Below are 22,256 nucleotides of genomic sequence, written 5' to 3' on the forward strand. Positions count from 1 at the left end.
CCTCATTCAGGTACTGTAGTGCAATCTCTTTGTCATGAAAGTGCAACTTACAAATGTAGATTTGTTTTGGTTACATTACTGCACTCAAAAATAAAACAATGAAAAACTGCAGAGCCCACAAATCCACTCAGTCCTACTTCTTGTTCAGCCAATCGCTAAGACAAACACGTTTATTTACATTTACAGGAGATAATGCTGCCCTCTTCTTATTTACAATGTCACCAAAAAGTGAGAACAGGCATTTGCAGGGCACTTTTGTTGTTTGCATTGCAAAGTATTTATGTGCCAGATATGCTACACATTTGTATGCCCCTTCATGCTTCAGCCACCATACCAGAGGACAATCTTCTATGCTGATGATGCTCATTAAAAAAAATGTGTTAATTAAATTTGTGATTGAACTCCTTGGGGAAGGATTGTATGTCCCCTGCTCTGTTTTACCTGCATTCTGCCATATATTTCATGTTATAGCAGTCTCGTATGATAACCCAGAACATGTTCATTTTAAGAATGCTTACACTGCAGATTTGACAAAATGCAAAGAAGTTACTAATGTGAGATTTCTAAAGATAGCTACAACACTCGACCCAAGGTTTAAGAATCTGAAATGCCTTCCAAAATCTAAGAGGACTGAGGTGTGGAGCATGCTTTCAGAAGTCTTAAAAGAGCAACACTCCAATGCAGAAACCACCAAAAAAGAAAATCAATCTTCTGCTGGTGGCTTCTGACTCAGATGATGAAAATGAACATGCATCTGTCCACACTGCTTTGGATTGTTATCTTCATTAGCATGGACACATGTCCCCTGGAATGGTGGTTGAAGCATGAAGGGACATACGAATCCTGAGCATTTGGCACGTAAATATCTTGAGATGCCAACTACAACAGTGCCATGAGAACACCTGTTCTCACTTTCAGGTGAGAAGAAGTAGGCAGCAATATCTCTTGCAAATGAAAACAAATTTGTTTGTGTGAGTGATTGGCTGAACAAGAAGTAGGACTGAGTGGGTTTGCAGGGTCTAAAATTTTACATTGTTTTATTTTTGAATGCAGTTTTTTTGTACATAGTACTACATTTGTAAGTTCAACTTTCATAAAAAAGAGATTGCACTACAATACTTGTATTAGGTGAATTGAAAAATACTACTTCTCTTTTTTTACAGTGCAAATACCTGTAAAAAAATAAATATAAAGTGAGCATTGTACACTTTGTATTCTGTGTTGTAATTGAAATCAATATATTTGTAAATGTAGAAAACATCCAAAGTATTTAAATACTTGGTGTTCTATTGTTTAACTTGTGTGCTTAATCATGATTAATTTTTTTAATCGCTTCACAGCCCTAATAGAAATGTAATATTTCTAAGAACATAGGATCAAATTCACCAGGGCACCCTGGCTGCTTTTTGCCACTCTAACAAAACAAAGATGTTGTAACCCCAGTTCATATTATTTTCAGATATGGAATGTGCCAAGATATTGGCAATGAGAATGTTCATCTTTTCACCTCTTGGCCACTAGCTGGAATCCTATTCAGTGATAGTGACTGAATGCTGGTACTTTCTGACAAACTTTTAGTAACCTATGCTAAATGAGTTGGTGGCTTCAATCCAGTTGTAGAGGGACAGAAGTGTACTCCGTAAAAGCCCCATTTTTTTCAGAGGCTCTTGTTCAGTATCTTACCAGAGAAACTAAGCAATATAATTTTCAAAAGTGACTTAGGAGACTAATATCTATTTTCAGAAGTGATTTAAACACTTCGGAGACTATATGCTATTGGTTTTCAGTGAGACTTTTGAAAATTTTAGGTAAGATCATAATTAAAGTGAAGAATGAATTTTCCTTGGACATGTTATTCTATGGACAAAGCTGAACATGTTGGTGGGGACAGATGAGTCGGACTGCACTGTTACTGCTTGTTTCTTGAATAAAGAGGGGACTTAAGGGGCATATTTTCAAAGGCACAAATGAGAGTTAAATGCCAACCTGTTCTAGACTTTCATTGGGAATTGGACATTTAACTCCCTGTTTGCCATTGAAAATCCCACTTTTTGATCCAAGACTTTATATCTTTCCCAAGCACTAAATTCACTACTTTACAAAACATGTGCATAAAATATTGTAGCAATAAATTTTATCCAGAAGATGAGAGCAAGGATTCCTGTCACAAGAGTAATACCAAGAATACATTGTAGTGCGTGGGTACTACCAACCACTATTTTTTGGAGAAAATCCTTCTTAACAGGAAAAAGTAAACCTTACAATAGAAATATGATTAAGCTGGAGAGTATCGTTGCTTCTTGAATTATTACCACATCATGGCCTGGGTTTACTTTGAAAGGATATTTTTATTTGTGCTCCATTGTTAATATATATATATATATATATATAGTTATTCTGATGAGCTTGTTATGGCACTGGAGTAAAACAAAAGCCAAGGACGCAGTTCAGCCCATCTCTGCTTGGCCAATTTCTAATCTAGGTCTGTTCTGCATACTCCCTTCTTGCCGTACTGAGAGTCAGCAGTAATAACCAAATTCCAAAGGAATTGTAAGGCTTCGTTTCGGACTTGTGAACTCGTGCAGAGTTAGTTATTTACAAATAAAACGAGCTCTGAGGCTAGGAAAAAAGTGAAAAAGTTGAATATTCACTGCTGACCTAGCACTAATCACATAAAAGTAGATATTGGTTAGAAGTTGCTTAACGCAATTCCAGAATCTGTTTTAGGAGGGTTTGTCCCACCTGAGTTTCACGTGACCTCACATGACCTCCACAAAGGGCTAGATTGTAATTTGACAATCTGTCTTGAATGAGGGGCGCAGTGTGTTGCTGAGCTCAGAGTTATAATTTCTCTCACACTGGCCCCTTGCTCTCGGGAGGAGTAAGTTACTTCACCCATCTTCATGGGGCAGTTTACTCCCCACATTGTTCCCCCAATGTGCCTGATTTATTGGATTTGGAGAGTGGGGAAGGGGAAGAGTTCAGAGCCAAGGCTCCTCCCATCTTCACTTCCCTCCCTGCACACAATGCAGTATTGTGCAAGTAGCTGGGATCAAAGTCTGAACACTGCTGAGCAAGTGTATAAGGAGGGCCTTATGTTGCCTTACTTCTTTGTACAGATAAGTAAGGGTCTGACGATCCAGTCCATATGGGGAACATGTAGTTAAAGTCTATCTGACAGGTTGTTCTCAGGAGTTTACACACCTCAGTTTCAAATTAAATCTACTATTTTACTTCCAAATCCTCTTCTCTGAACAATATTTGTCTGTGAACAACAGCTCTTCTGACTATTGCAGATTTGAAGAGATGCAAAATAAGATATTGGGTATTTGTTTTCCATTTAACTTCAGACATGACTGTTGACCTCAAGTTCTGCCTTATTTAAATTTAATTTAAAGTTAATTTAACTTTACACAGGAGCTTCATAAGTTTTTGAAAAGCAGCAACTCAGATTTTATAGGAATGAAATATATTATTTTGAAAATATAAAGCAGGGAGATTTGCAGAGTGTATAGTGAACATGTACATTGAAACTTTAACTTGTAAGGCTAAATTATGCTAACTAAGCATCTGTCTGAAATCTCTTTACATATAATGTGCATCACGAGACACTAGTTGGCAGATAAATAATTGTAGAGACAAGGTGAAATTTTCAATGAGCCATCACAGCTTGATAAGTCATTTTAATTATGATGTGATGCATATTTAAAAGACAGCAATTTCTTATGAGCTGCAGGCTGAAACATGGCAAACTGACAAGGCTGTTCCAAAAGAGTGAATCTGCTTCTAGACATTGCAACTTTACTTTCTTACAACTGTTTTTTTTTCTTTCTTCTTCTCCTCATCCTTAAATTCCCAACTATAGAGGTCCTTCTGTAGTGCCATGGTAGAGGAACTGAGGATGTCTCTGAAGTGTCAACGTCGGTTAAAACACAAACCACAGGCCCCTGTTATTGTGAAAACAGAAGAAGTTATCAACATGCACACGTTTAATGACAGAAGGTTGCCAGGTAAAGAAACCATGGCATAGAGCTGGGAGGCCAAATACCCCAAGCACAAACTGTCGTCTTTTTTTTTTTTCAAACAATTTTGCGAGAATGTTTCCTGTGGAAATATGCAACCTGTGCAAAATAAAATGAGTTACCTCATGCCGCTGTGTCTATGAACTAGAGACTCAATGATCTAAGCAGTTTCAATGGCCAGACTCGAATCACAAGCGTCATGGATGAACCAAGTTATGCAGGGGTTACACTGTTTGTCATGGGTTCCACCATTATGAATGAATGAATGTTACATGTGAGTTTTGTGGCTGATTTCAAATGCAGTCTGAATGAGAAATTACAGGTTCCTTTTGAAGTTCAACTGTTACCAGGTGGTGGAGAAAAAATGTCTGACATAGAAACTAACTACCAAAGGAGTCTTCTAACAGTAATGTCTCAAAACAGAGTATGTTCTTCAGAACATTCAAGCATTGGTATTTCAAGAGTTGGTATTTGCTGGCCTATATCTACAAACTGTAACTGCCAGCTGGAGAGGTGTTATAAGCTTACTGGATGGGAGAAGTTTTAAAGCAAAGGAAATCGGAATCCCATGAAAAGTATGAAAATGGGGACCCTAACCTGATTTTGGACTGTCTGTCTCAATGACTGAAATAAAAATGTCAGTAAAAAAGGCAGTAATAATTTCCTTTTAATTTACTTGGGCTGGAACGGCGATGTGAGAAAACCATAACGTTGACCCAATTTTAGATGACATAAAATTTTCCTGGGTACAAAGGAATGTATCTTAAAATCTTTAGCTGTAAGCAATTAGTTTGTTCTTTAATTGTGAAAAGAGAAAAAATAAAGTGTATTTGGCAAATAGAAGGCTTGTATTTTAGCCTAAAGAGTTGTGAAACCCTTGATCCTGCTACTAATTGAACTCAATGGAGCCTGTGCAATTCTTGGTAATAGTGGAAAAGGGATTGGTCACCTAAAAGAAGTGAATGTGGAGAACTTTAAAGAGGACTGCATTTATCAGTACAGTCACAGTGTTAAATGAACAAAATTCTTGAGCAGTTTTTTTTTCAAAAAAATGTTCAGGTTTATTTGTGGAAATGCAAGATTTCTATGAAAATAGTTTTTGTATGGAAATTTTTGTAATACTTTTTATCAACAAAATAAGAACATGCGTTCTGGTCGGGGGTGTGATGCCAAGCATGAATGGTAGTGCGTGTGCATCACCAACGTTTGGTGAAAACTATTTTTATCAAGAAAAAGGAATCTTAGAAGAGAAATATTTTCAAGTTAGATAATATAAAAGCTAAGTGCACTACCAGCACTGCTTACCATGCTACACTCCTGGTTTCCACTAGACTGATAACATACTGTAATGAACAATTGTGTGTAAATGGTAAAATACACAAAACTCTTGACCACATTGTGATAACAGTTGAAGTGCACACAGTTTGCTGTTTGAATCCAATGCACAAAATTAAAAAAAAAGCATTAAAATTATGTCAGTTTTAGTTGTTTTGTTTTGCTGTGTGATTTGAGCAATATATGTACAGTACTTTGTGTCAGTACTGGTACTTATAACTATCTCAGCTTAGGGCCCAATCCTAAAAACACTTGCTACTGAGCATATGCCAGTGACTTCTTTGGGACTGCTGTACATCTCCCGCTATGTACACCTATTGCAGGATTAGGACCTTAGTTGTTACAAACCTAATTTACCCATCCCGCTGTTAGTGGGTTTCAAGACATAACATTTTGAAAAAAAACTGCCCCAATTATGTTAAATCTTGCACCCTATAAATTTGTATTCTGAAAATGCAGCAAAATGTATAATGATGGGTTTTTCTAAGAATGTTATGCCTACCACCAAAGTTTATAAAGATTTTTTTTTATTCCAGAAAAAAACCAACATTTTATTTGGCTATTTTATTTATTTATTTATCTATTTCGTTTACAACAAACAGAATCTTAGAACTAAAGGAATAGGAAATCAGTCATAGGTGAGGAATGTGAATAGTTGTTTACTCAAGGCACAATTTTATGTTATCATCCAAAAGAATTATTCTATAATGTTTCACTTTTCCAGTACAAAAGTATAATATATATCACCAACATTGCAGAGGTTATATTGTGCTATTTGGAATTTTGGGTCTACTATTCAGTTCCCATAAATTTTCATATGCATTGAGCTGGCCATTTTCATCATGACTAGGAATCAGGAAAATAAAATCTCTGCTTGTGAGAGTTTCATCCCATTGATGTGGTATAAAGAACAGGTTATCTTTGCCAATATAAAAAAAACCCCATAAAATATAAAATAAAAACGCCTTCAGCAAAGGTTCTGAAAAATATATATATATAGTTAAATGCACATTTAAACAAGTTCAATTAAATAAAAACAGAAAAAAAAGGTAACTGTCATACAGGACAATGGAAACTCCTAATTATGATGGTTTGGAATGGTGAAACTTTGGCTATTGCATTGAATGATGATTTACAATAAAATTTGTAAAGTCATAAAGCATAATGTTGTATTATATTCAAATAACATTTTTTCTCCATTTAAGGATGTTGAAATAAGTAGGAGTTCCATTCTCCCCTTGATGCACATGGATAATTCTCATTAACATTAATGTGAGCTACAGTAAGTATGAAAAGGGAGGAAAATGCTCCATCTATATCATTTGGGACAAAACTCCCTAAGGAATGGGGGTTTTTTAAACCGAAAACATTATGGATTAATTTGCATCTCAGTGAGAACATGCAACCTTCAATGGCAAGAGAAACATACAAAGTAACTGGTAATTGGAGATTTGAATATCAAGACCAGAATTGATGGCTCAACAAATTTACTGGGATAATGGCATAATTTGAATATATACTCTGACCCATTTATGTTTATTGATGTGAGCTGGTAATTATTTTTGTTTTTAGAGAATCGAAGAATTTAGATAAAAAATGACTAACACACACAAGTCCCCAAAGCAGCAGAAAATGTCACCCATTGCTATACATCCCCAAAAGCTCAATGGATCATTTTCACATCAATACCATGGATGCAGTTCCCTATCCTGAGAGGAAAAACACCATTTCTAATGACTGCTAAATGGCAAGGGCCAGATCCTCATCTGGTGTAACTTATGATAGCTCTGTTAAAATCAATGGAGCTACACCTATTTATACTAAGTGGGCATCTGGTTTTACTCAGTTCAACTGCTTTATGTGCGGTTTTTTTATACAAGTGATCAATATGTCCATTGATTTCTCAGAAAGGGGTGGTTACTTTTTCTCCAGCTGATCCAGAGAAGAGTTTTAAAGCAGCTATAATTCAGATGTGAGGACTTACCTGAATGATTTAAAAAAGAAAAGAAAAGAAAGAAAAATGTAAGAAATTAATTCCTCTAGGGACATTCCCTTTCTTTATACTTTAATTAATTTACAGGTCTGCAATCTTTAAGGATTCCCAGGATGCAGATGTGACATCTTCAGATATGCCTTTTAGCACATTCCTTTCGAACCTTTAGTTGGGCACAGGCAACTATTTAGATACAAAAATAAATGACAAAGTATATTTAACTCTACACGTTAATGAGGAATCTAGTTCTGGGCAGGCCTGGAAGTAGAAATCCTGGGCCTCAATTGAAATAATTAGAGATAAGCTGATTTACATCAATCTGGCTCATTATACTAAGATACACTACTGCAAGAGACACTGCTTTTGCAGTATTCCCAGGCCAGAAGAAACCAGGAAGTGCTGGCAGTTTTGTGAGAGAGTTTATTTTTGTGAGGTTTCTGAATTGAAGAGCTTAATGCAGGCGTGGAAAATCTTCAAGTTTGCACCTGAATTTCTGGAGATTTATCTGAAGCTACCCTTTTCATGTTCACCCATCACTTCTTCCAAAGAAGCGTCATTCAATGATTAAATAATAATAATAATAATAAATTGACTGGATAATATGACAGAATGTGAAGGACATGCTGGAGAATGGAAGAAATAAAATAAATCAATAAATTTGAAATGGGAAAAATGCCATGATATTCTATAAAATAAGGAGGGATCAAGACCAGATAATAGCACAGAGTGAGAGAGACAGGAGGCATATGCCATATGGATTATTTCTTCAGAATAATGCTTAAGGCTGGTAAAAATGTGCCAGTCATGGAACAGCTCATAACCACTTCACCTTATCCCCAGATCAAGGAGACCCATCACAAAATATAGTGGGTTAAATCCTCACTACATTGAAGTCAGTGACAAAATTCCCATTGACTTCAATGTGACCAAGATTTCAGCCAGTCTCCAAAAATGGTAAATATATTCACCTAAATATACAATGACCGGGAAACATAGAGGCCAGAGTATGACACTAGCATTTCTGTCTTCAAACCTGCCTTCAGTTTTACAGGTACAATTTGCCTTGTGTCATAGATTCATATATTTGAGTCCAGAAATGTCCACAATGGTCATCTAGTTTGTTCTTGGGCGTGAATTCCTTGGTGTCCTCTTCCCATGCCTACTTCCACGCCTTCTTTCATGCTGTCACCTAAACCTTTCTGATGTGTCCACCAAGCTCTTCCTTTTCCACCTTTAAATCTCTTCCCAAAACCCATATCTTCAAGCTGTCCTATAATCCCTAGCTCCAATTAAACCAATGTTACTCGGAACACCTCATCTCCCTTGTTTGTAATCACCAAGGGCACATACACTAGCCTTTCATGTGACTGTGATCTTATTGTCCTTCTTTTTATTTTACTTCCTGTTCCCTGCCTTTATCTCCTCCTCCTGTTTTTCTTGTATTTGCCTAGATTGTACGCTCTTAGCGGGCAGGGAATCTATCTTTTATTTGTTATATGAAACACCATGCACATCTACAGAGCTATATAAATAATAAAAACAAGACCTTTTTAAATTGTTTGAAGTGATACTGATCTGATTGCCTGCCAATCTAACACTGAGAGTCCTGGTTCATGACTGGGGGTCCTATGGATTATGAAAATACAAATAATTATAGTAAAAAGTCAAATTGACAAGAGCCATCGCTCTGATTACACATCAGTGGGAATTACCCTCCAGAATAATGGTACAATAGCCAAAATATAATGGAAATAAAATGTAACATAGATACTCATGTACTGATATTCTTAACAGTAGCTTTACTATTCATTCTATCTCATTTAAGAATGGACCAAACAGTTCAGACTAAATAAAACTCAGAATTTGTCAGACGCTTAGTCCAAATTTCACATCCTAACTTATTTCAAGTTTGGAAAACAAGCAGTGAAATAACTCCTCTCTTGACCCAAAATTGGCTTAATTCCTTTCCTTAAATCCATCTAATTGTTTAGCAAGTCTTGCAATATTTTCCAATACCACAAATCCACTGTGCAAATGAATTGTTTGCTATTGATAGAACTGTAGAAAATAGAGTGAGAGAAGACCTCTTGGGTAGGGATAAGAGAACGGTATTTTCAGAGGGTGTCTATAGCTTGATGACCTGGCTTGGTGGCAGAACTTACCAGTCTTTCTTCTTCCTATTGTGCCTAGTCCCTTTTTAAATTTAGTGCCACTCTGGCACTACACACCTTGTCTTGCAAGTAGGACTGCATAGACAGTAAGACTCAAGAAAGCCCTACACCAGGCAAAATGCTTCTTTTCCTTTCCTTTTCTGAGATAGTAGACATATTTGGGGTTGGGAAGGAATTTCCCCCCAGATCAGATTTGCAGAGACCCTGGTGAGGATTGGGAGGGTATTTACATTCCTCTACAGCCTGTGGCATGGATTTAACTAGAGTAAATGGTGAACTCTCTGTTGCTTAAAGTCTTTAAATCAACAATTGAGGACATCAGTGACACAGCCAAAGGTGATGTGTTTATAGCCGAAGTGCAGGGCGGGCTCTAGGCACCAGCCCTCCAAGCATGTGCTTGGGGCGGCACTCCGTCCCCCTCCTTTTTTTATTTTTATTTTTTTGCTTGGGGCCTCATTGCCGGGAGCCGGTCCTGGCGCAGCCACTCGCCCGAGCCAGGATCCGCGCCCACTGCCCAGCCCTGCGGCGCCCTGCACAGCCCACTGGAAAACGCGGCGCCGCTGGGAGTGGCAGCGGCAGCGGCAGCGGCAGCAGGACCCCTCCTCCCTCCGTCCCTGGCTCCTCACACATTCCGGGAGCCCCTCTCCCCGCCGCCGCAGTCCGGGCTTGGCTCCCCCTCCGTCCCCGGCTCCTCACACAGCCGAGCCCGGGCTGCGGCGGTGGCGAGAAGGGCTCCCAGAGTCAGGGCTGCCCAGGCGGGGGTGGGAAGTGAGACAATTTTCCCCAGGCTCAGGGCACCGCAGGGTATGTCGGAGGCTCCCCCCGACTCCGTCTTCCCCCATCCCCCAGTGTCTCAGCTGGCAAGGGGGCGGGGTTGCGAGCTGCAGGTGAGCGGCGGGAACTCGGGCCCAGCTGGAGACACCACGCGGCTGCAGCGCTGTCGGGGAGAGGGGGTAAGCCATGGTAAGGGGCTGGGCCGCAGTCGGGCACCCCCCCGACCCCATCCCCCCTAGCCCTGACCCCCAGCTCCGAGCCAAGCCCTTCAGAGCCGGGCACCCCCCCCCAAACCCATCCTCCCCACCCAGCCCTGACCCCCAGCTCCAAGGCCAGCCCCTCTGAGCCGCACACCCCCCTGACCCCATTCCCCCCACAGCCCTGATCCCCAGCTCTGACCCCAGCCCCTCTGAGCTGGGCACCCCCGACCCCGTCCCCCACAGCTCTGACCCCCAGCTCCGACCCGAGTCCCTCTGAGCCGGGCACCCCCTGATGCCATCCCCCCACAGCCCTGACCCCCAGCTCCAAGGCCAGCCCCTCTGAGCCGCACACCCCCCTGACCCCATTCCCCCCACAGCCCTGACCCTTAGCTCTGACCCCAGCCCCTCTGAGCTGGGCACCCCCGACCCCATCCCCCACAGCCCTGACCCCCAGCTCCGAGCCGAGTCCCTCTGAGCTGGGCACCCCCTGACACCATCCCCCACAGCCCTGACCCCCAGCTCCGAGCCCAGTCTCTCTGAACCGGGCACCCCCTGACGCCATACCCCACAGCCCTGAGCCTCAGCTCCAAGCCCAGCCCTCTGAGCTGGGCACCCCCCCAGCCCTGACCCCCAGCTCCAAGTTCAGCCCCTCTGAGCCGGACGACCCTATCTCCTCACAGTCCTGAGCCCAGCCCCTGTGAGCCAGACACCCCCTAACCCAGAGCCCAGCTCCCCACCCAACCCTGGGCAACAGCAGCACCGCCCCCAGGCAGTGACAGCCCATTGGCACCAACCATCACCATCACCCAGTAACAGCCCTTTATGTAACTGCAAATGTATACATACCAGTAAAGCATTTAATGTTTTTAAATAATGTATTTGGTGTATTTTCAAATTACTGCAAATTAATTTTTGAATGTATTTCACTAGTTATTTTTTACATTTCCAAATACATGTTACTATAGTATAGTATTGCAACTTTTTTTAATAGAAGGGGCCTCCGAAATTGCTTTGCCCCAGGCCCCCTGCATCCTCTGGGTGGCCCTTCCCAGAGTGTGTGAGGAGCTGGGAAGGGAGGAAAATGGGGTCCCCTGGAGCCAAGCCCCGGCTGCGGTGGCGATGAGAGGGGCTCTCGGAGTGTGTGAGGAGGTGAGCAGCTGGCTGGGCTTGTCGGTGCTGAGCAGGTAGCCCCGCTGCTGGAGATCCTCGTCTTCCCTCCCACTGGGGCTGGGCCAGGGCACCATGAGGCTGAAGAGCAGCAGGTCTGGGGGGCTCTCCAGGTCCTCGGCCGCCAGCATGTAGGGGGTGAAGGCGGTGAGCACGAACCGATCCAGCTCAGTCTCCAGCGGCACCGCGAAGCCCAGAGAGGGGGCCGTGTTCTCTGCGCTGCCCCGCAGCTGTGCTGCCACCTGGAAGTACTCCCACTCCACGCTGCCCAGCAGTTCCACCCGCATGGGGACAGAGTCGCAGCTGGGCCAGAGCTCGGCTGCAGTGTGTTGTTAGCAGATCCCACGTTTGGGGGGGAGTCCAGTGCTAGGGCAGCAGGGGGTGTGAGTGGGGAGCACTGGTGGGCAAGAGGGGGAAGCTCTTGTCTGGGGGGGGGAAAGACAGCCAAAATTTTTTTTTGGGGGCAGTAAAAAACCTAGAGCCGGCCCTGCAGAAGTGGATGGGTGAGGTTCTGTGATGCGACATGTAGGAGGTCAGACGATTATGACCAGGGCCAGCACTTCAAATAGGCAACCCTACGCGGTCGCCTAAGGCGCCAGGATTCAGGGGGCAGCATTTTGCGCGCTCCTCACGGGGTGCACGGGAGCTTCTGGTTCTGCTCCTGTCGTGCCGCCGAAGAAAGGACCTTCTACCAATGTGCTGCGGAAAACAGCGGCAGGTAATTGAGCAGCTCAATGACTGCCTCTGTCGCCTGTGGCATTTCGGCGGAGGGTCCTTCTTCAGCGGCGCGATGGGAGTGGAACTGGAAGCTCCCGCGCCCCGTGTTGAGCGCACAAAATGCTGCCCCCCCCATATGCTGCCTAGGGCGCCAGAAAGTCTGGTGCTGCTCCTGATTATTACAGTCCTTTCTGGACTTAAATTCTGAAAGTCTGTATGTTCTCAGATTTCACAGAGATCTACCCAATTGAAAGGAAAGCCCCTTCTCTGCCACATTCTAAAGAGTTTTATGGGAAGGAGAAAGGGAGATTGGCAGTGATGAGAAACTTATTCCACTATATACATAAGTGAAGAGAGGTAGGAGGGCTTTGGAGATGGGCAAAATTTTGGCCTGCTTCTATATGAAAAACACAAGGCTCAGTAAGTGATTATTATACAGTCATTAGTAATGTCTTCATATTTGAAACAGAGTTTAGCCCTATTTTCCATGCACGTACTAACTTCTAAACCAATTAATACATTTTTTGTAAAATATTATTCCAAAAATAGGGCATCATTCTGGCAACATTCTGGCAACATTCTTTCTACACCTACAGGCTCATTCATTTGATTGATACAATATAAATTCCTTGGGCTCTAATTAGAACAAAATTCATTGGCCAGCATTACCAAGAGTATCGTATCTAGATGGCTGCCTGAACAGATTTCACATTACTATGTCCTGGCTGGTCAGAAACTAGCAGACTATGTCAATAGCCACTCTTTCTAAGACAAGGCTACCTCATAACCTGCATCACAAAACATTCCATTCTGTTCATCTGCAAAGGAGCAGCTACCACACATTACAAACCATTACTACTTAGGTCTGGTCTCCAGGAAGAAGTCCCACTTCCAACACTCCATGTTCCAGGGCATGTTTCCACTTTTCTCACTCACCCAGCTGAAGTCACCTCCACCAGATAAATGACCTGCCAGGGAAAAATGTAAGCTTGCAAAAATTGAATGATTTAAAAGGCGCTTCAATCAGCTTTTTCCAGACCGCATGAATACCTCATGCGACAGGTAGCTTTCAAATAGTGGAGTTTAAAACTGTCAAGCCTCATGTGAACCTGATAAGGGGTGTCAAAAACACTGTTCTACTTGTCACTCATTCATGACTGGCTCAAGTAGCAGCCAAATATATGGAGTTAATCTTAAATGCAGAATCAAGTGGTCAAACAGTGTTTGTGTAGAACAAATAAAGTGGTCCTTGTGGGTCTGTTTGAATCAACTCACATACTTTTTCAAGGCTACAGAAATGGCAGAAGGACACAAGCCTCCTTCTCAGAGACCCTATTCTGTAAATCTCTACCCTGACCAGAGTAAAGCTCAGAGGCCCAGGGCCAGATTTTTAAAGGATCTTAGTTGCCTAAATAGGTGTCTAGTGGGATTTTGAAAATGTCAGGAGGTACCTAATTGAATATTAGGTACCTGAAGGCCTTTAACACCTCCTCCCACACTGTCCTGCATGCCTTTTGGAATGGCACAAGCTGCTCTGAGTGATGATCTGCAGCCATGCTCTCAGTCTCATTTTATTGGCGTTATGCAGCAAAGTTGTGGATTGTAAGTGTCTGGGCCAGAACAGGCTGTTAGGATCATCAAATCTTCACCCCTCCTGAGCTTTCCAGTAAATGGTAAAGGCATTCCTTGCTAATGTGTTATTTCTCAGGCCAATAACTTTGTGTTCAAGGAATCCCACTGGTCATTTGTTACCTTCATGGAGTTTGAGAGTGAGTGGGGTTTGCCCAACATGCTCATAACACTGTAGTTCTGTATATGATAATGGTTATAATCTAATCTCATATTTCAGGACTTCAGATGGTCACCTGCAGGTGTCAGGAAGGTATTTTTTTACCCAATGCAAAATTTTAGTATGGGTTTGGGATTTTTCCCCTCCTCTGAAGCATCAGTAATCTGCCCTGACTATGGAATGAGATACCAGTTGAGGTGGAATAGTTCTCAGAGATGATACAGAAAATCCTTTGTTAGCTGTGTGGCACGCCTTGCTCAAAGTTTAACTGATTGCCAGTTTGGGGGTTGCGAAGGAATTACCCCCCATGTCATATTGGCAGGGATCTTGGGGGGAGGGGGTTTGCCTTCCTCTTCAGCATGAGGAATGGATCACCCAATCAATTCCCTGCCGTTGCAGGAGCCTTTGACACTGGAGCCACCTTGGTCTTACCTATTGCTGTCTGTAGCATGAAACAGTTTAATTTCCTTTAGACTAAAATGGTTTGGTTTAACTGAAGTCATTAGACTCAATATAGGGATATTTGGATGGAATTTGATGGCCTGTGATATAAAGGAGGTCAGACTATAAAATCCAGGAGTCCCTCCTGGCCTTAAACTCTATGGAAGTTGGTGGGTCTGTAGGCAGATCTGGTCTACTTGAAGCAGACATGACTTGTGAAGATTATGGATCAATTCAGTTTCTGTTATCTTGATCTTGCCCCATGCCCTCCTTCATCTTTTGTCCCCTGTTCCAGGTGTCAAATTGTGATAGCTGCTACTGACAGGCTAAAAATGGCACATGTAATTACTGTGCTAAACATCCTATTATTTGTATTATCCCATCATCTACTCCCCCACTACATTTTTGTCGCATCCACCTATTACATCTTGGGTTTTTTTTAGGTTGGAAGCTCTATAGGGCAGAAGCTGTCTTTTATTATATATTCATACAGAGCCTTGCAGAATGGGGTCCTATAAAACAACAAATGTTAAACAGTAATCAATAGGCAGTACAGGAGGCATCTGAGAATATGATCTTAGTCATTCTGAGTTTCACAGTTCAGGGCAACTGCACCTGTATTCCCACTCTGTGGTCCACCAAGGTACCCACTGTTAGGTTCTCAGCACTACTTCTCTAGGGAGTGACCCATATCTCTCTCCTTCCTGACTGGGGTTTCTCAAGGCTCTACAGTTCTATTCCTACACTGTGTTATTCCCAGCAAGCCAGACTGCCTAAACAATGTCTGTCTCTATTCAGAGGCTAAAAACAGCATAATTGCCTACAGTTATATTACCAATAGCTCTTCCTAAGCAAGCACATTTTAAGGAGAGAGAATTACAGAATAATTATATTGAAAACAATAAAGAACCTACACACATGCTAAGAAGTTTACGAGAATTAGGAGTCAGGCCACCAAACCCCATAAAGGGGTTTTTCAGTCATTAAAAATTCATAATAGCTTTAGCTCAGAACAAGCACATCTATGGCTAGTTCATGCTTTCCTTTACACAGCACAGGTTTTTGATCTTCGGATTCTGGTAACAGGTAGTCAATATACAATGATCCCCTCTTCAGGACACAGCTTCAAAAAGCTGGGTTTTTGCATAAGCAGAAGTGGGAATTTGCACTCACCTTCCCCCCTGAGAGTACCTAGGCAAATCCGCTGACAATCTCCAAAAGTCCATTCTTGTCTGGCCTATCATTCAATATAGTCCTCTGAAGTTCATAACACTTCCCAATGCTCATAATAATACATAATCTTTGCATTTAATACAATGGACTCCAAAAATATATAACTTTAATGCAATAAGATTTTTCAAGGCTATTGCAGAAAACTGAGTACAAAACCACCTTAAACCACGGAGTATGTACCGTGCTCAATTTATCCATGCCTCCACTGCCCATGCTATCATCGCTATGGTACTATTTATATGTTTATGCAAGCTGAAATCATACCCCTAGTCTATACTGTAGATGGAGCTTATGTTGCTCCTTGGATATTGATTAATGGCTCTATGATGAAGACAAACAGGAATGGCCACAGCAGCAACCTGCTGGGATCTCTTCTTTACAAATATACCTGGGTAGAGATGCAAAGTTTCTAAACATGGCATGAAAATATTAATATTGACTAATATGTTGAAAAGACGGTGTTAAGTGCATTCATTAAATTTCTATGCATAGAAAAGGAAGACACATTGCCTACTTTTCAGTGAGACTTTTTTTTTGGCTCCTCATTAACAATCCTTAATCCTCTTTCCAAAATTGCATCAATCTCTCTTTGAATCATAGTCAGATCACCAGCAAGTGGTTGATAAGAGATTTCATAATTTAATTGCCTCAAATTTTCTTTTCAATAATCTTGACTATTCATAATTACAATTGTTCCCCCTTTGTCTTCTGCTTTAATTACAAAGTCCTTGTGCTGTGTCAGTGTCTTTCAGGAGTCTATTTCTTGAATAGTTAAATTATGGATAATTTTTGTTATGGTTTTAAATTCATAGAGCAATGGCCCTTTTTTACATCTCTCGTATAGAGCGTTAATCAAGCCTGTGTATTAAATTTACTTTTACATTTAAATAGCTCTTGTTTATGGGCACAAGCCTCTCTCCCCGAACATTTGACTTGGCTAGTTAACTTTCAGTGTTACAATTTTTATTTATTCTCTTCACTTAACATAGTATCTGAGTGTCATAACATATTCCCAGATTTGGACCTTAGCGTCCAAAATATGGGTGTTGGCATGAAAACCTCCAAGCTTAGTTAACCAGCTTGGACCTGGTAAAGCTGCCACCACTCAAAAAATTAGAGTGTTTTGGGGCACTCTGGTCCCCCCAAAAACCTTCCCTGGGGACCCCAAAGACCCAAATTCCTTGAGTCTCACAACAAAGGGGAATAAATCATTTCCCCCCCCTTCTCCCTTCCAGGTGTTCCCTCCCTGGGTTCCTGGAGAGATACACAGAAGCAAGCTCCAGGAATCTAAACAGAGGGACTCCACCCTCCCCGTTTTCACCCAGAGGGAATGCAAAGTCAGGCTAGTAAATCTAACACACACAGATTTCCCCCTGACTTCTTCCTCCCACCAATTCCCTGGTGAGCTACAGACTCAATTCCCTGGAGATCCCCACTAAAGAAAAAACTCCAACAAGTCTTAAAAAGAAAGAAAAATACATAAAAATGGTCTCTCTGTATTAAGGTGACAAATACAGGGTCAATTGCTTAAAAGAAATATGAATAAACAGCCTTATTCAAAAAGAACACACTTCAAAACACTCCAGCAAGTACACACATGTAAACACAAAATAAAAACCACATAAATCATTATCTTATCTTTTGTACTTACAACTGGGAAACAGAAGATTAGAAAAGCAAGAGACAGAAAAATCCTTCCCATAGCCGAGAGGGACAGACAGAACACCAAGAACAAAGGAGTCACACACAAACTTCCCTCTACCCAGATTTGAAAAAGTCTTGTTTCCTGATTGATCCTCTGGTCAGGTGTTTCAGGTTACTCCTTTCCGGGTGAAAGAGACATTAACCCTTAGCTATCTGTTTATGACACTGACTGCCTCACTAATATAAATGATTTCATTCTTCCAACAACCTTCTGAGTCATAGGCCTCACAGAGCCAGGACGGAGGGCACCTGATCCAAAGGCGAACCACTTTTTGGTCAGACCATGACTGTCACTCTCTCAAATTTGGAGAGAATGGATGTAGGGATGGGAGTGAGGGAGTTCTTGACATGGGAAGAGGAGAACTGGTGGGGGAGGGAATCTGTGTCCTTCTCACTTTAAATGGCTCATCGCAGCGCCCGCTCTGAACTCAGAAAGTGATGTTACTCCATTTCACCAAGAGGAATGAGAGGCACAAAATGGGAAAGTGAGTTGCCTAAGTCCAAGTGGGAAGTTCATGTCAGAACCAAGAGTAGATTGCAAATCTCCTCAGTATTAATCCAGTGCCGTAGCCTTGTGAATATATCATTCCCCATAAGTGGATCTGGTTGAAAAGCTTCTGTTGGAACAGTTTTTATTGGAAAACGGTGATTAGATGGAATCAAAACATTCTGTGATAACATAAATTCTTCTCCTGGAAACAAGGCTCGCCAGCTACTCATCCTGTCTGCCTGGCTTGCCAGCTGCCCAGCAACCTGGGCTGCCCATCTTGTGCGCAGGTGAGCAGGCAGGCAGGCGGTGCAGCTCCCCAGCATGCCTAGTTCGTTGGCTGGCAGGCAGGTGGACAAGCTTCCTGTGCTGTCCAGCTGCTGAGATGCCTGAATCCCATGGCTGCTTGACTTCCTGTGTGGCTTCCTGAGCTGCCCTACTTGCTGATTTTCTCCTCACTCGGCTGGCTTGCAAGCTAGCCATCTTCCTGACTATCAGGTGGGCTGCCTGAATCCAAGGTGGGACAAGCTCCAGGATAATGTACAAACAGCTTGGTGTTGCTCGATTGTGTTCCCCATTCCTCCCGTTTTTATGCAGGGAAGGGCCAGGACCCAATTACACTTTGCTGGACCTGTAATTTACTGCATTTCTTTATTTCTGTCTGCAGGCTGCTCAGTGCTGTTTGAAGCATTTGCTTTTTCATCTTGCCTACTTGTGCTTTCTCTCCCGTGAAAAACATTAAAGTCATGGAACATTTTTTTTAGTACTGTGAAGTGAGATTAGCATAGTTGTTATAGCAAGTTAGGATATGTGAGTGAAGGAAATAGTCGATGTCTAGTAATAAATCTGTCTCTTTCTATATTTTACTATTTCAATCCTGTCTCAGTCTTATCTGGGTGAAAGCATAGAAGAGAGGAAAGAATGGGTTTTATCCCACAGTCTTGGAGATTTCATAGGACTGTTTCTTGAGAAAGGGATTGGGCTCATTACTGCTTACTACTTTATAGTACTTCATTATCCTTCTTATGGATATGCATATTATCCTCATTTTACAGATGCAAAAATCAAGGGCTGGAGTTTTAAGAAGAGCTCAGTTCCCACTAATCCCCCAAAATAAATGGCCACATTTTCGAAATGCTTATTTGTTGCTGGTGGGTGAAGGGGGAGGTCTGACCTCTTGAAAATAAGTGTCACATGACAGCTGCTGAGTGTCAAGCAATTCTGAAAATCTGGACCCAGGGGTTTAGCTTTAATAGAAAAAGAAGAAGCCTGCACTAAAGAGAAGGATTAATATTAATTTATTTTTACTACCATTGCGCCTGGGAGGCCTATTCATGGACCAGGATCCCATTGTGCTAGGTGCTGTGCACACATAGAGCAAAAAGACAGTCCTTGCCACCAAAAGCTTTCTATTTCTTAGATTTCTGTTAACGTGAGGAGATGACACCTTTCGCTGTAAAAGCGCTACCACAGGGCAACTCTGTGGTACTATTATTGCATGTGTTAAAGGCACAGATCTGCTCTCACACAACTGCAGTAACCATTGGTTTCAGTGGCCATTGCAATGTTTAACTTGTAGCACTTACCCCTATACGGTACTATCCAACTATATCAAAGACTAATAATGTTATTTCTATTATTCTGTGACTAATTACTATGCTATATTATATACCATATTGCACACACTAGTTATAAAATTAATAGATAAACTTTCCATAAATTTCAATATATTTGAGAAATTGTAATGAAAAGCTAGAAATGACTCCAAGATCTCTTTCTTGATTGGTACTAGCTAATTTAGATCCCATTATTTTATATGTATAGTTGGGATTATGTTTTATGTGCATTACTTTGCATTTAGCAACAGTGAATTTCATCTGCCATTTTGTTGTCCAGTCACCCAGTTTTGTGACATCCCTTTGTAACTCTTAGCCACTTGATTTGGACTTAATTATCTTGAGTAATTTTGTATCATCTGCAAACTTTGTCACCTTGTTGTTTATTTGTTTTTTCCGGATCGTTTATAATATATTGAATAGCCCTGGACCTAGTACAGATCCTTGGGAGACCCTGCTATTTACCTCGCTCCATTGTGAACACTCACCATTTATTCCTACCCTCTGTTTCCTGTCTTTTAACCAGTTACTGACCCATGAGAGAACCATCTCTCATAACCCATGATGGATTACTTTGCTTAAGGTTCTGATTTAAGTGATAGGTATATACCACAGTTAGTAGTTTTGTAATTTCATATTTGCATTCCTTCTGAATTCTTGAGTGAATGGATTCTTTGTATCAGTCGTCACTATAGAAGTTGTGAGGGAAATTCCCACACCTGAGCCATTCATTTTAGGTGACAAAACTATGGAATTATTCCAGATTGAGCTATCAGTAGAGGAGGTTTTGGAACAAATCAATAAATTAAACTGTAATAGGCCATTCTTTTCTTTGAGATGCTCTAGTGCCCCCAAGCTTTGGTGTAGGAACTTGAAATTCAGCAGGGTAGTGAGAGTGGCCTTTGTGTTGGGAACGTGCCTTTTATCATATTTGCAACAAAAAAAATGGACTTTGAAAGAATCAGTTTACACATGCTCAGTAGAGACTTCAATTCTTGCATGTAAAATCTCCAAAGATTCTGTTTTCACTGAGCCTCTCATAGCTACTAGGGCTGACCAGGCTGCCTATGCCCCAGCCTCACACAGCAACTGTTCATGCTCCCTCCATACAAGTTGCCACTGGACTTCTATAATTGCTGCTCTGGGATGGACATAAGCACTGAGAGCTGAAAGCTTATCTTTCTAGTTCTCTAGGTGACCTCTCTGCCAAAACCCAGGAAGCATGGAGGAGGAAGCCACCTGATTCAAGTGCAGAGAGTGCAAAAGCCAGGCAGAGGGTAGAAGGGAAAACTATAGACTGGTACTGAGAGTTGGGGAGGGAAAGAGGGTGTGGGTGTGGATGGCTGCCATTTGTCTGGGGATAGGGAAGAGAGGGAAACCGAGATCTGTGGGGGAAAAACTGAACTGCCTGGCTTAGGAGACTGAGACAAGCAACCAGTGAGAGCGAGAATATTGGAGGACAGGGAAGACAGATCTGCGAAGAAATTAGGTTTTATGGGGGAGAATTAGGACTATCTGAGCAAGAAGACTGGGAGTTGCCATAGGGATGGGACGAGCCCAGGTGTGGGGAGAGATTGGGACTCAGAGGGGAGACTAGAACTATTTGGGCTAGTACAGTGGGACTTGGATGAGAAGCTTAAGGTGCAGAGATTGGGAATGAATAGGCCAGGCAAATGGGAATGATACAAGGAGTCAGTGGTGGGGAAAGGACAGGGCTACAACATGGATAAGTTGTAGGGGACAGGGCAGAAAGGACAAAGCCAAAAGGGTCTGTGCCAATTAGAGCATGCTCCCCTCTAGAACCTGGAATGAAATCCAGATTTCTGCATCTCACCATTCCTCCCATCAGCAAATATTGGTAAAAATCAAGGGCAAATTGTGTCTCGTCTCTCTTGGGCGCTGGTCCAGATACAAGATAACAGCCTACTATTACTATCAGTTGCTCAATTAGTTCAAATGGAAGAGATCTGTATGGTGGATCTAAAAGTTTCAGCCCTGCTGTTGAAACATGAAGGTGACAATATGATGCCACATGATAGAATTCATTTTTTTTCTGTTTGCTTTTATAAAAGCCTTGGAAATAGCTAAAGAAAGCAAGGTAAATAAGAAAACATTAAAATGCAAGAAAGCTGCATGTACAATTCAGGGTTAAGAGGAATGGAGATGTATGGTTAAAACAGAACAAAAGAACATTTTGTGCATCTGTGAATCTTGAATCTGAGATATCAAATATTTGGAGGTCTGGTTGCCATAAACAAATTAGATAGCTGGAAATATGTTTGTAGATATGATTCTTCAAGTGTTAAGAAGTAACAAACACATTTGTCAAAATTCTGATTAGTTTTCAGACATGTGAATAGAAAAGAGGGTCACTGAAGAGTGATGAAGTTGCTTACAACTAGTTCAGCCATAGTATATATTCACATGGTGTCCTCTCCACTTTAGGACACCACATCTTAAGGAAGAAATAGCTGAGATTAATAATGGTCTGAGAGGGAAACAGAGATGACAGGATTTATGTATGACAAAAACATTCAAGGCTGATTATGGGAGGAAGGATTGCCTTGTGCTTAAGGCATGAACCTGAGACCAGTATTCAAGCCCAAG

General features: G+C 41.8%; 1 protein-coding gene across 4 annotated transcripts in view; it reads left to right on the forward strand.

The window, feature by feature from the left end:
* Positions 1–6,469, forward strand: part of GRIK2 (glutamate ionotropic receptor kainate type subunit 2) — a 598,580-nt gene extending 592,111 nt beyond the window's left edge. For 3 of the 4 annotated variants that reach the window (XM_030556013.1, XM_030556010.1, XM_030556011.1), the window contains one exon: positions 3,866–3,979. In XM_030556013.1, the coding sequence (XP_030411873.1) occupies positions 3,866–3,879 (14 nt within the window). In that variant the 3' untranslated portion in view covers positions 3,880–3,979. Of the gene's footprint in view, positions 1–3,865 lie in introns of all 4 variants that reach the window. The other variant, XM_030556012.1, reaches the window with a different exon arrangement.
* The last annotated feature ends 15,787 nt before the right edge of the window (positions 6,470–22,256 follow it).

This window comes from Gopherus evgoodei, chromosome 3, assembly GCF_007399415.2.
Source record: "Gopherus evgoodei ecotype Sinaloan lineage chromosome 3, rGopEvg1_v1.p, whole genome shotgun sequence".
NCBI lineage: Eukaryota > Metazoa > Chordata > Testudines > Testudinidae > Gopherus > Gopherus evgoodei.